This window comes from Malus domestica, chromosome 05 (assembly GCF_042453785.1).
Source record: "Malus domestica chromosome 05, GDT2T_hap1".
Taxonomy (NCBI): domain Eukaryota; kingdom Viridiplantae; phylum Streptophyta; class Magnoliopsida; order Rosales; family Rosaceae; genus Malus; species Malus domestica.
The window spans coordinates 31,373,329-31,386,863 of record NC_091665.1 but is presented as its reverse complement, the minus strand read 5'-3'; the positions used below and the strand labels follow the sequence as shown (position 1 = coordinate 31,386,863).

Sequence of the window (13,535 nt, the reverse complement as noted above, 5' to 3'; positions counted from 1 at the left end):
ATCGCGAAAAGAGCACAAAATTAGCTGTACGTCCTTGGAAGAGTCTAGGGTTTTTTAATTCAAAAAGGTTGAAGGAGGTAGAGAGAGAGGGGGATTTGGTCACCCGCCACAAATAAACGGTCAACGAATGATGACGGCGTTTTCAAAATTTAATAAAAAAAGAAAGGGCGGAATATTATTTGCTTGCTGAAAGCCCGAAAGCTGAAGAAAAGCACTTTTTCTCGAGAGTAATCTCACTCTGCAAATCCCACTCACTCTCGCTTTCGTATTCGAATCCTGTTTCTGAATCGAATTCCCACCTCGAGATTAATGGCGGTGGTCGGCCTCTACCGCCGGGAGCTTCCCTCTCCTCCTGCAATCGAATTTGCTTCCCCAGACGGAAAGGTTCTCTCCCTCTCTCTCTCTCTCTCTCTCTCTAGAATATAATGAATTGCATTTGGGTATTTTTGGTTGGTTCTGTGTGAATGTGAATTTTAATTTTATCATTTTACAGAAGTTATTTACTGAAGCTCTTGGAAATGGAACCATGGAGGGGTTTTTCAAGTTGATCTCTTACTACCAAACGCAGTCGGAGCCTGCTTATTGCGGGCTGGCCACCCTCGCCGTCGTCCTCAACGCCCTCGCCATTGATCCCGGAAGAAAATGGAAAGGTGATTGCTTTTCTCAATTTGCCCAACTTCCCTAATGTACTTTTTGATTTTAGAGCTAAATTAGGATTTGGGTTTAGGGTTTTGTTCAATTCTGGTGCTCCAAATGCCCTTTGGATTATAAAGGCGTATACTTTGGGCTTGTTTGAGACTGCTTCTTAATAGCTAAAAGTACTTTTTGACAATCAAAAACGTGTCTGACTAAGTTTGGCATAAAAACTTAAAAGCAATTATTGGTCGTTGAACTAGCAGGTGCTTCATGAAACACTTTCAAGTTTTCAAGGTGCTTTTCATAGAAGCACGTGGATTTATAATAAATTTTTTGACATGTTTATGATAAAAGCACGGCAAAAGTGCTACCTACATAAGCACTCCCAATGGGTCTTTTGTTTATTTGCCTGATGATGTCCTGTGACTTTTTGTGAGCTTAGGCCCATGGAGATGGTTTGATGACTCAATGCTAGATTGCTGTGAGCCTTTGGCAAAGGTCAAAGCCGAAGGCATCACATTCGGGAAAGTTGCATGCTTGGCGCATTGCAACGGAGCTGAAGTGAAGGCATTACGAACCGAAGAAAGTTCGGTGGATGAATTTCGTAAGCATGTCATTTCATGTACTTCTTCAGAGGATTGTCATGTCATCACATCTTACCACAGAGCTGCATTTAGCCAGGTTTTGTGAGACTCATCCTTTCTACCACTGAGTTGTCTCCACATTGAAGTTTTGTCTTTGCATATCTAGGAAATTGAGTTAGTTTTTTTTATCTTGTATCATTGAGTTGTATTTGTGATCATTAGTGACATATTAGCACTGCTCTATCTGGTTACAGACTGGAAGTGGTCATTTTTCACCGATTGGTGGCTATCACGCCGGAACAGATATGGTTCTCATTTTGGATGTTGCTCGATTCAAATATCCTCCTCATTGGGTTCCCCTTTCGCTTCTCTGGGAGGGAATGACTACTATTGATGAAGCAACTGGACATTGTCGGGGGTATGCCCTTCACTTTTAAAGTTCCATATATTAAATTGTCGGGGTAAAAAGCGTTCAGGTCTTTATAATCATAGACTTTTGTTGTTCAAACTGCAGTAGCATTTCTTGCTCACTTTTTGTCTTTGTATAATATCTTCCTTTAATTCGTAGTTGTTAATGCACCTTTTCATATGGGTCATAGACTCATAGGCTGTAGTTTTTGTATTAAATTCTACAGTGGGGACCTTATCGTTTTCCTATTGATTACTTCACTACCGTTTACGTTCTAAAATTTGACTCTTTCAGGTACATGATCATTTCAAGGCTTAACAGAAGCCCGTCTATTCTCTACACTGTGGTATTGCTCTTGTAGGCCGATCTGTTTTATGTAACCTAGTTCCTGTGATATTTCATGTGCAAATTTCAGAATTACACTGGTATCCTTGTGGAAAAACTTAGATACATATGACTAAACTCGGATGAATGCAAATAGACCTTCGGATGAACTTAGATATGATCAAAATTGGATGAATACAAAATCCACACTGTTTGTTTCTATATACACTGCTATTGCTAACCTTTCCACAATAGACATTTGTTTAACCTTCGTGGTTACACATTTTTGGTTTATTATTCTATTTCCACTTGCCATAAAATATTAGATCCTATTGTAACTGTGAATTGTCCCCAGAGTTGCAGACATGAAGGTTGGAGTAGTATTGCGAAGTACTTAACAGAAGACGTTCCTCTCTTGTTGAAGTCGGAAGATATAAAAGATGTTCAGAATGTAATCTCTGTTTTCTTCAAATCACCACCTGCTGACTTGAGAGAGTTCATTAAATGGGTTGCTGAAGTTCGGAGACAAGAGGATGGGAATCTGAGCTTAGACAAAGAGGAAAAAGGAAGGCTCGCTATCAAGGTTTGTTATAGCCCTTTCTTTATTCATGGTTTCATGCATGCATTCTGGTTTTCTGTTTCTGTTCCCGTATTCTTCTTCTTTTTTCCAGAAAAGCAAAAGAGTGTTAGATTGATGACATTCTAAGCTATACCCGTCCATTTCTTCTTATACTTGAAATGAAAAGAAATACATAGATGGGGACTTGTGATTTTGAGGTTCTAATTGGCATTTCAGGAAGAGGTATTAAAACAAGTAAGAGAAACGGAACTCTTCAGACACGTAAGCGAATGGTTGGCTTCTAAATCAATCTGTAAAGACATATCACAAGGTGGTAAAGATACATTGCCTGAAATTGCTGCCAATGTTTGTTGCCAAGGAGGACAAGTATTTTCCGGGAGTGTCAGTTCATTTGATCGAGCATGCTGTAGGCAAACTGACGTGAAACTCTTGAAGTGCAATGGTGAAAAGCCCGTTACCGTGGTGTCGGGGACTGTAACAACAAATGGCGGTGAACAAGCAGTTGAGATGCTGGTTCCCTCATGTCAAACCGAACCAAGCAGCTTGTGTTCTTATTTTCAAGGTAGCTGCATAGGGATGCATCCATCTACAGGTGATGTTCTAACAGTACTTCTATTGGCTCTGCCTCAACAAACATGGTCTGGTCTTAGAGAAGCGAAGCTACTGGCAGAAATCAATTGCCTCATATCAACCGATTGTCTACCAACTTTGCTTCAAGAGGAGGTAAGTTCTATTTCTTTGGAGCCTCAACTATTTATTACCAGTCTAATTTTTCTTCATTGTTTGACCGGTTTAGCACCCAAGACCTAATTTACCCAAAAGCACTCTTTTAGGGAGTAGCCTGGAGTCCTTTTAACCTAATTATTTTACGACACACACACAGTAAGAAGCACAGACCTTAGATTTGATAACTCATGGATTGATTGCCCGTTGCAGGTTTTCTACTTGCGACGGCAAATCCACTTCCTCATGACTGATAAGTGATAATGGAGCTGTATCTCTTTCAAGATATGTATTCTCTTCTTATGCTTAAGTTCTTAAAGCATAAAACACACATACACCCAAAAGGAAACACAAAAGGAGTGAAAATTTTCGGCCGATTTGGTGAGCACAGGTATTTTTTTTCATGTAATTGTACTATGATTTAATCCTAATTAACATTCAGTTGTAAGATTTAAGCATAAACTGAAAGGTTATATGCGATACTAGGGAGGGGAGATTGTAAACCTAAAACAGGACATTGAATGAAATAAGCTAGAGAAAATCACAGCATTCTCGGGTTCCTGCTACTCATAGCGGACGTGCTGAGGATGATAAGCTAGTCAGCAGTGCAGTGCATTGTATGAAGGCCAAAAGAACGACCAAGAACTACGAGAAAACTTCCACCTTAGCGCCCATAGACTGCCGAACAGCGCCTCATACTGCCCAATAGTCATGTTGTCGTCAAGTTCCTCGTCACCATAAGTAAGGCTTTGTATCCCATATGGGATGCCACATATTTCTTCAATCTTCTCTTTCACTGCCTTGATTATGTGAGAAGGGTTCACATCCACCTTAGTGATTGTACCGTCTGGCCCCGTCACGTTGATCTGCACCAAACAGTCTAACAATAAATCCGCACCTGACTGTATGCCGTACTGAGCTAGTGTTTTTGTGCCCATGAGGCGAGTGCCATCAAGGAAGAGACATGGCTGCCCGTTAACTTCTTCAATCATTGGTGGGGGGATCCAAACATCGTCAATGATGTCCGAACTCTTAGCTGGAAGTCCCAGTGCGGTAACATCGGGTGTTCGGACGTAGATTGTTAATGGAGAGCTGGAAAAGTACCAATTTGTAACGTTGCAATCCGATATGACTTCCCAATCGTTTAGCGTTTCGCCGTGACAGTATGGTTGTTGGTCACTAATTGGGAGGTCTAGCATGCTCTCAACTATTACCTTGACATCATAAATCGTATGCGAAGAACTTAACTTGATTTCAAATGAATCCTCATCGTACACTGGTTTTGGGTCTGGTTTTCTTTCCGGTTCTTGGAAATGGGAGTGCCTCACCAGGTATTCTTTCGAGTTTCTCTGTGTCTTCCGAAATGTTAAACTTGTTTCTTCAACTTCTTCAGCTTGATCGCCACACCGAAAAACTGCATAAACAACACAATTCCTTTCCATGTTGTAGGTTTTCAGGCACTCAGCCTCATCAAGCAACTGCCCCTTGTAAAAAAGTTTCTGACTTGTACATGGGATCCCCATCTTCTCACAAATATATTGCTTGATGTCCATTATGGAACTGACCTTGTAGATGCTAAGCGCGATCGTTTCTCCAACCTGCGGCATTTTGATGGACAGTTTCGAAGAAGAACCGAACACCCAAATCGTTGATCTCTTGTTCACATGGTAAAACCCTAGGGTTTTCTCATCATCATCAAGATAAGCCATATGGCCACCATGAAAAAGCCATAGTTTGTCAAGTTGCACTTCAGCAAACTTTCCAGCAATCTCCTTCAAATCACGAACGGTATCCAATTCACTCACCGATATCAATTCTTCCCAACCGCAACCACGGGCGATAATCGGAAATCTATTCCCTACCGGCAACAACGTAAAACAAAGGTTCTTATTGAGATTGCACTCACTAATCCTCGTGCAATCCTCTACAAACTCCTCACCGTGGCTCACCACGAAATCGTCCAAACCAAACCCTACCACGCTCTCTGTCACCGCCTTAATCTCCCGGCCAGTAAACCACGGTTTTATGTCCACCAAAACAGGTCCCCAGCCCGGCACCTTGACATGGATACTCACACCATCAACTTTGGGATTGATTTTCTCAGAACAAAAGATTGCATGAACAGTAGACCAGCTTTCAACATTGCACGCTGCTAGGGTTTCGTTGTCACGATCCAGCACTTTGCCATTGTAAACTAGGGTTTGTCGCTCCACCGGCACGCCTTCCACGCACTGGATCATGGCCTTGAGATGCTTGATAGTATCTGAACTCTTCAATTTGAACATAATGATATCTCTGTCGGACGTTTTCTTGACCAGTATGTCGTAGGGTCTGAACTTCATCTTGTTTGTCATTAGACTGCAGAGAATCTAGCCGAAAACAACCACTCTATGAATGGAGCGAGTTTGCAGGTCATTGATATTTATAATGCTACTTTATGAATCCGTGTATGACAAAGATTAAACTACAAGAGAAGAGATACAAGTATTGTAATTCAAACAAGAGTATGACAACAACTCCCGATGAGATCTGGTTTAACGCAAAACAGCTAGGGTTTAGGATTTTATGCATGTAGTCCAATACCCTAGTGGATAGAGAGTTTGATTTCTATTTAATTTGAAACTCCCCCTTCCCTAAATTATAGTAATAGTCTCAAACTCTTCCCTATTTCCCTAATGATATTGGAAAAAAAGGGTTTAGGTTTGGATTGAGGCACATATCATCATTTACTTGGTGGGTCTAATAACTGTGGCACGACAAGCCCATTTTTTTCTCCCAACACTGAGGTTTAGGGTTTGTTTGCGATATTTTGAAGGGGCTATAAGTGTTTTTCGACAACCAAAAATGCTTTTATTTGTGTTTGACAAAAAAAAATTTAGAAGCATCTCCTGGAAAAGTATATATTGAAGGAAGTTGAGGTTTCACCATGAGAAGTAGTCCACCTATTTTAAGCACATGCAAGGTCGCTTTCGATTTGTGATGCATACTCTTAATGTCTCCTTATGTGTGATGAATTTTCAAACCTAACATGTGGTAAAAGTAACACAAATTGAATAATGTGGAGCATGTGTGGCCATTTGCATAAGCCAACACACTCTGATACGATAAAAAAACATAAGCTTTTCTCTATTTGGCTAAACAAAATGATCTTAATTACATTGTGTAAGATAGGCTCAACTAAAAGTCATTAGGTGCTGGTCGGACCGACGAGTAAGGACTTAGCGCCTAGGCGGTGGCCTAGTTTGTTTTTTAATTTTAACTTAATTTATTATATAACATATAAATAAATGTTTACTTATACCTAAAAAATACATAATGGTATTGGAATACATAAAATGCAAAATAAAATGACATATAAATTAAAGGGAAATTTTATTTGAACCCAAACAACCGCACTTTACACCCAACTTAAATCTTAATTGTGAATTGTCTTCTTAGACCTATTGTCTAATTACCATCAAGTACAAGATGAAATGAATACAAAAATCAAAATGTTATCGATAAACCCACCTCCAATAATTAAACCCTTATCATCACGCAATAATTTTTTTACGTTCTGTTTTGGCTAAAATCCTAAGACGTTGTCAAAGAGAGAAATAAGCTCTTTTTGACGGATATATGATAATTTTGAAGTTTTAAATCTTTCAAATAAAATATGAATCAATTTATGTTAATTTTTTATTTGATTCCAATTCTTTTTGTTTAGGCTTTAGTAGCAGTTGTATATTGCCTGCAAATAGGATTGAAATCAAGGATAAAAAAGGTGGATGATGTATTTCTTGGTATTTTGTTTCTCTGCCCCCACATGTTCTAGGTTTTTCAAAGATCCATATATATGGTAATTATCTTTTTTAGTGATAGTGTCCCGATAAATATATGTCAGAACCAAATCTTTTTTGTTAAGAGGAAGTAGCCATAACTCGAGCAAAAAATTGAAATCAATGATTATTGAAATCAATAATTGAACTGGGTAATTATACTTGGTAAAATCTCAACAATAAACTTGTTCGGAGCACAAGGTGCGAAAGAAACCCATAGGATACCTAAACTTGTGCAAATTAAAAAATATTTTGAATACCTCAACGCTTGGGTTGGTTCGGTGAAGAAACAGAGCAATGAGAAATATGCAGCAAAAGAAGGATTAAGTGCAAGACAAATATGTAAGATATATTGTTCTCTTTACGTCTTGAATGAGTTGTAGAATACTCATTTTGTGTTTTTATTTTCTCAATGGGTGTAAAGATAAACTTACATACTGAATTGGGTTTGTAAGGGTAATTTAGGTAGTAAATTTGGGTTCAAAGAGATATTGATGGTTTAATTAAAATTAATATGGGTGTAGAGAGTAAGTTGGGGGTAGAAATAGGTTGTATGAGTTCAAATAAAATTTCTCTAAATTAAAAAGTACTAGAACATATTAAAAACATAGGAAACAAACTTATAATAAGTGTTCATCCAAGTATGCAACAAGCCATTTCCAATTTATCGAAAAAATAAAGTACAAAGTAAAAGTTGTCTATTTTATGTCTAAGCGAGAGTCGCGGAATAGACGGGAGCCTAGGCTGGTCTAGGTGCCTTTCTTGTTTTTTAAACACTTAGGAATTAATCGTGACAGTGGCCAGCTGCTTAGCGCCTAAGTATGTCTAGCGCCTAAGTGGGGCCTAGATGGCGCTAGGCGCGAACTTTTAGGACACTGCCTATATTTCCTTCTTTAAGATCTAAATTGTGTTTATCAAAACAACTGAAATTTGTTGATGTGTTATTAATAAAAGTGCTTGTAAAAAAGCACTTATCACCAAAAATTCAATCTATACTAAAACCCAAAAACAACTGAATCACTGTTCATAAGAACAGTGTAGTTCCGATTTTGCCCTTGCTTAGTTTGTGTTATTACATGTCTGCCATTCGGTGTTGAGTTATTGAGCTGTCGTTCACTCTCTTCGACAGCACAGCAAGGAAACTCAGTTTCCTCCTCCATTTGTTCATTCCTGCTCACTTCAATTTGAACGAAAATGATCCCCACCGAGTCTGGAGGGCTCCTCCATTCCTCCCTTTGTTTGTGTTATTACAAGTCTCCATATCTCTTCCCTCCGTGACTCAGCTGACGACGACGGGCTATTTCCGTTTGAAAGCCGGCAAATCGGACCTCAACGTTTGACCAATCGTCTCCCCTTCATCTCAGGAACAAGAAACAGCCGTTGCATGCCTCGATTTGTTACGGTTTCGATGAGGATTTTTTAATACTCCTCAGAGTTTTCCTACGTTTATGCGATGATTCCGGCAAAGGTCGGCGTCGATGTTGGTCTCAAACTATTCCTCAGCACCTCAGGTACCTTCTTCATCTATTGTATGTAAAGATTCTGCTTCAAATATTTGATTTAATATAAATGGGTTTTATTTAATTTTTCATATTTTTTTCCTTCAAAATTCTGGGTTGTGCACAAATTTTCGTTAGCAGGTCTCAATCAAAGTTGTGTATGCTTTGTGCAGAGAGAGAAAGCGGCTGGGATATGAGCAATAAGCGTTTTTACAAAATCTTAATATACCAGTGCGAGTGAAGTGTGTCTGTTTAGTACTAATATTTCAGTTCAAGTAAAGTTTACTGCATTTTTCTACAAATAGGTACGATAATGGTTTATAGATTCCCTATTTATATCATTGGAATATATTTGTTCAAAGTAATATTACAATGATTTCGAACAAAGCTTAACCATAATAGGCAGTAGACATTATATATCTGCTAATTTGTTGAACTATTGGTGCTCTATAAAGAGATAATATATATGTTACCCACAAATATAATGTGAAGATTATAAACTGTGAAGGGGATCTCTTACTTCATTGGAACAGGAACTGACGTAGAACTACGGATAGAACCCCGGTATCTACTTATATGTTGAGTTACACACTAAATTTATAAATACTTTTTACAGATAACATGCAAATTTCCTTCTTTCAGTCTGTTGTATGCCTATGACGTGATAAACATATAAAAAGTTTGCGAAAATTGATGGCTCATGTCATAACAAATACTTTTTCAAATTCTAAGTTTTTATCCGCTTTCGCTCTTTTTTGTTCAATGGTTTCAATTAATTGCTTTTAGTATAACATGCCCATATGTTACCGGTTCTATGTTACCGAGTATAGCTTGAGGTTATGAATGTCCCTGAAAGCACCTTAATTTTGTGTATAATTTAAGTTTTTGCATTGTGAAGATGAGCAAGTTGGCATCTAGGAGTGCATGTCACGTGAAGATGATATTGGAGGCCTTGCAGGTAGAATCGTTCAGGTCATTATTTGAGGATTTGATTTGATTTGTTTTTTTCTCTTTATTACTAAGATTTTTCCTAACCACTTTACATATGGGGCTACCAAAAAACATTGAATTGGCACAAAAATGGCCGTAATTTTCATTTTACATAATTTTTGCAATCCTTTGTTGAAATATGCAGCACATGGTAGGAGATAATTCTTCTTCATTGTGAACATTCAGGTAAATCTGTCTTTCATGGGTTTTTCTATTATTCTTTGCAGTTTTTCCCTGTTGCCTGCCATTAATTACCAAATTATCTATGTGAACTAGGTCCAAGTTCAACTACTTATGGTTTGGCACTATACTATATGATGAATTCTCCAGTCGAAGATACACCCTTGCTACAGAGTTTTATCAAGGGGGATGATTTATATGAAATTCAAGGTTTAACTTCTAACTGATTCTTCTCTCCTCAGGGTTCATGGATTGTTAAGCAATGTGTGGGAAGAAAGCATGCCTCGTTGACCAGGCACTTGAAATCAATTATTTCCACGAGAAGAACTATTTGGAGGTATATCAATTTTTAGCATGCTTTTATATATGTTCTTTGATCACCCTACTTTGTGGACAGCTTATTGACACTTCACTGAAATTCAAGGCCTTCTGTTTTCGGGTTCAATTTGTTAGAGTATATAGAGTTAAGGTGATTCCAAATGTCACATGATTTGTCTATATATTTGTGAGGTTCAATCAATGTCATATGAAGATGGTAGCATGTGTTACAAGATTAAACCATCTCAGTATAGTGTCAAGATGCAGTTAGTGAGTCAGTTATTTTATAGGGATATAATCCTCACTCATTGTGTAGTATTGTTTTTGGTAATTAATTAATTATTTTAAATGCAATATCATGAATATTTATACTCATTTATATATTTGTAAAGACCATCAGAACACACGAATGTAATATATGTACATATTAAACACTACTCCTTAACACATATATTTTCTACACTTTCTACATTTTCAACAATTTTCTAAACCCCGCAGCAACGCGCGGGTACACTTGCTTGTGTTTACTATTAGAAGTAATCCATAATATTTGATCAAAAAAAAAAAAAGTAATCCATAATAAAGATCTCTACAGATATGGTAAACGTTAGTATGGAGGTGTATACGCCGGTAGAATCATAAATAATGGGGCCGCCATGTCTACTATTTAATTTGATGTCGATAGGAGAGAAATAGAAAAAGGCTGGCATTGGCAGTGTGCCTGTAAATGTGTCATGAATATTAGGACATCAATTAATTTTGATAGTGATTCGGTGTCTACACTCCACTCATGGCTCCAACGTATTTGGAATGATCACACGGGACCAGTAAGTAGAGGATAGGAGGGGAACCATGTCATACGTTGTGTTTACTTGTTGGTCCATTTGGAAGGCAAGATGTGATGCTGTTTTTAACTAACGGCAACCCTCCCCTTTGCGAACTGTGCTTGCCATGTCCCTCGCTGCTTCATCCTTCCTGGAAGCTTGCTCGGGGGTTAGTAGTGGGCGGGATTCAACCTCTTGCTGCTTGGCGGTGCGTAGGAAGAAGATCCGTGCATCATGTGTTTTGGCCGCGGTGGTGAGGGGTGTTTTGGAGGGATGTGTGATGGCGAGATAGTGGGGCTTCCATAGTATTGTGGTGGAATCTAACTTCAAGGAGATAATATCATGGCTAAATGGATGCATTGACCATGGATCTTAGGAGGTTTTTCTGGTGTTGTGTGATATTCGTGGGGTTGGCGAGGCGTTCAGTTCGTGTGTTTGGTCTTGGGTGCCAAGGTCAGCCAATGAAGCGGCGGATTATGTAGCGTTCCATATTAGTGTGGAGATGAGCGACTTAGTCTAGGTTCAACGACCCTCATCTTCGTTTGTTCGTATTCTGAACAAGGATGGGCTACCATGCCCTCCAAGCTAGCTTTTGTTAACTGGGTCTTAGGGTGACACGTATACTCCTCCGTGTCGTAGTTTATTTCCTTTATTCTCTGTTTTCATGTCTGATGTTGTTAGCCCTGTGTGGCTTTCTGGACTGTCTTTGGTTTAGGTCCTGGTTAATGATATTTCCAGTTTCCAAAAAAAAAATTAATAATAATTTTGATAGTAATTCATTTGTAATTGATATGCTTTTTACCCACCTCATTAGTTATTGACAAGCCTCTCTTTTATTCAACTCTATGTAGTGACTAATGTTAATTTTATTGTAGCGGATAGCTCTCGTTAGATCATTGTTTTAGCCAATTTTGGGCATTCGTGATTACTATAAGAAAACTTGATAATAGTCATCGATAATAGCTTTTTAGGTGCATTTGTCGATATTAGCTGTACAAAATGAGGTTAGCAAATGACTATTAGCCTTGCACAGATATGCATTTTACCCACGCCTTTAGCCAAGGATAAGTCCGCCTTTTATCCAATGTATTATGAACAACTAATGTTAATTTTTGTCGTAGTAAATAGCTCTCAATACTCTTAAACAAGAGCTGAAACCCTAAAATATCTATGTAGGCAATTAATAAAAGATGTTAAATAATCAAGTAGGAGTTGTGGAGTATGCTTCATGCATGGGAGGGTTCCCACCGGCTCGGGTGTTCAACACCACCACCTTCTCTCTGTCTTTGCCCTTTCTGGTAGTGTTGTTCGTGGGTTGCCACGAACTTCATCCTGATAGTTGGCTTCTTCCAACCACTTGCTGGCTTTCCTTTCTTTGTGGCTGGGCTCAGAACGTTCATCGAGGTGAGATGCTGCAATTACTCTAGCGATGCTTGGTTGTGGACGAGGACTTGGTCGGATCGCGATCGGCGGCGATTGGTGTAGAACTTTCTGGTGTTTGTCATCTTTTGTGCTTTTTGGGCTTCAACTTCTGGTTGGCCCTTTGTAGTTTGTTTTTTGGGCCCGTGTTTTGCTTGTTTATGTGTGTTGTTTGGGCCTTGGGTATGCCTATATGTATGTTTTAGTTTGTTATAAATGTGAAGAAGCTTTTTTTCAAAATAAATAAATAAGAACTCTGTTGGAAAACGTAGAGCTCGAGTCAAAATTGCTAACCACCTCCACAGACCGTGGGTTCCCAAAGATTGCAGTTGTGGAGTGCATCATACGCCATGCATCCTCATGGTCCTATTGAACTATTGAATGGACAGTTGAGAGATAGAGAGAGACCATAACTTTTTAAATGTCACAGATTTAAGTTTGGAAGCTGATTTTTTTTAGGAAAAATATTGAAAAATGTTTGAAAACTTTGAATTTTAATCAAAATGATAAAAATGTATTGCAAGTGAATAGTATTAGGAATGACTTTTTACAGTAAAATTATCATTTTTGATAATAGCTCGAGTCACAGATTTAACGAAAATGATATTTTTACTGTAAAAAGTGAATAATACCGGAAGTATTTCGTTAAAACTCCATCTTTTTTTTCGATTCCAATGGGTAGGAAGGAAAAAAATAGTACTCACTTATTTATGGAAAGAAAATTTATCTTGGAATTAGGTATCACAAGTCATTCATATTAGGCCGAAGAAAATGAGTGTAATATAAATATATTGAACTCAACACTCATATACAAATCATTCTTATAGAGTGCCGGAAAGTTTGAGTTTGATACCAATATGTTGAACTCATGTGCAATTTATTAAATTCAGAGTGTTATATCAACATATTAAACTCACACTAGTGTAATAATAGTGTTATAGAATCAAACCCATGTTGCAAGATTCTTATATATAGCTATCACACTCACTTAAATTAAACACCTTATTGGTCAACAATGCCAATTAGCATGTTTGAAAAACTTGTCAAGTGTTGTAAAATTGGTGGTATGTGGGCTGTGGAATATAAAGTAAACGAGACACAATATTTACGTGGTTTGACAAGTGTGCCTACGTCCTTGAGACAGTAGCAATACTTTCTCTCATTATTTGAAATAATAGGACTACAAAGATAACTTTCACTATTTTCTCGTCTCTCTCTAGCCCAGCTCACT

General features: G+C 38.1%; 2 protein-coding genes and 1 long non-coding RNA gene across 7 annotated transcripts; 2 read left to right on the top strand and 1 right to left on the bottom strand.

The window, feature by feature from the left end:
* Nucleotides 1-36: 36 nt before the first annotated feature.
* On the top strand, nucleotides 37-3,805 carry LOC103435737 (glutathione gamma-glutamylcysteinyltransferase 3-like). 2 transcript variants are annotated; one of them, XR_011581490.1, is made up of 9 exons: nucleotides 47-384; nucleotides 494-650; nucleotides 1,079-1,317; nucleotides 1,475-1,638; nucleotides 1,924-1,975; nucleotides 2,309-2,536; nucleotides 2,750-3,256; nucleotides 3,470-3,647; nucleotides 3,743-3,805. XR_011581490.1 is itself a non-coding variant. In XM_008374145.4 (8 exons), exons 1-8 carry the CDS (start codon nucleotides 310-312, stop codon nucleotides 3,515-3,517), a joined length of 1,470 nt encoding a protein of 489 aa, XP_008372367.3. In that variant the 5' UTR covers nucleotides 37-309; the 3' UTR covers nucleotides 3,518-3,710. The 2 variants fall into 2 exon arrangements, 1 of the variants encoding a protein (XP_008372367.3); XM_008374145.4 differs by lacking the exon at nucleotides 3,743-3,805 and having other exon boundaries at nucleotides 37-384; nucleotides 3,470-3,710.
* A 50-nt stretch (nucleotides 3,806-3,855) lies between these two features.
* LOC103409191 (uncharacterized) lies at nucleotides 3,856-5,598 on the bottom strand. The gene has a single exon (XM_008348007.3). It carries the CDS (start codon nucleotides 5,596-5,598, stop codon nucleotides 3,856-3,858), a length of 1,743 nt encoding a protein of 580 aa, XP_008346229.3.
* Nucleotides 5,599-8,060: 2,462 nt separating this feature from the next.
* Nucleotides 8,061-10,415, top strand: LOC108170352 (uncharacterized). Of its 4 annotated transcripts, XR_003773485.2 has the most exons (3): nucleotides 8,061-8,585; nucleotides 8,747-8,878; nucleotides 9,472-10,415. It is a non-coding gene; the product is annotated as an uncharacterized lncRNA (long non-coding RNA). The 4 variants fall into 4 exon arrangements; XR_011581489.1 differs by lacking the exon at nucleotides 8,747-8,878; XR_011581487.1 differs by having other exon boundaries at nucleotides 8,747-10,415.
* Nucleotides 10,416-13,535: the final 3,120 nt, after the last annotated feature.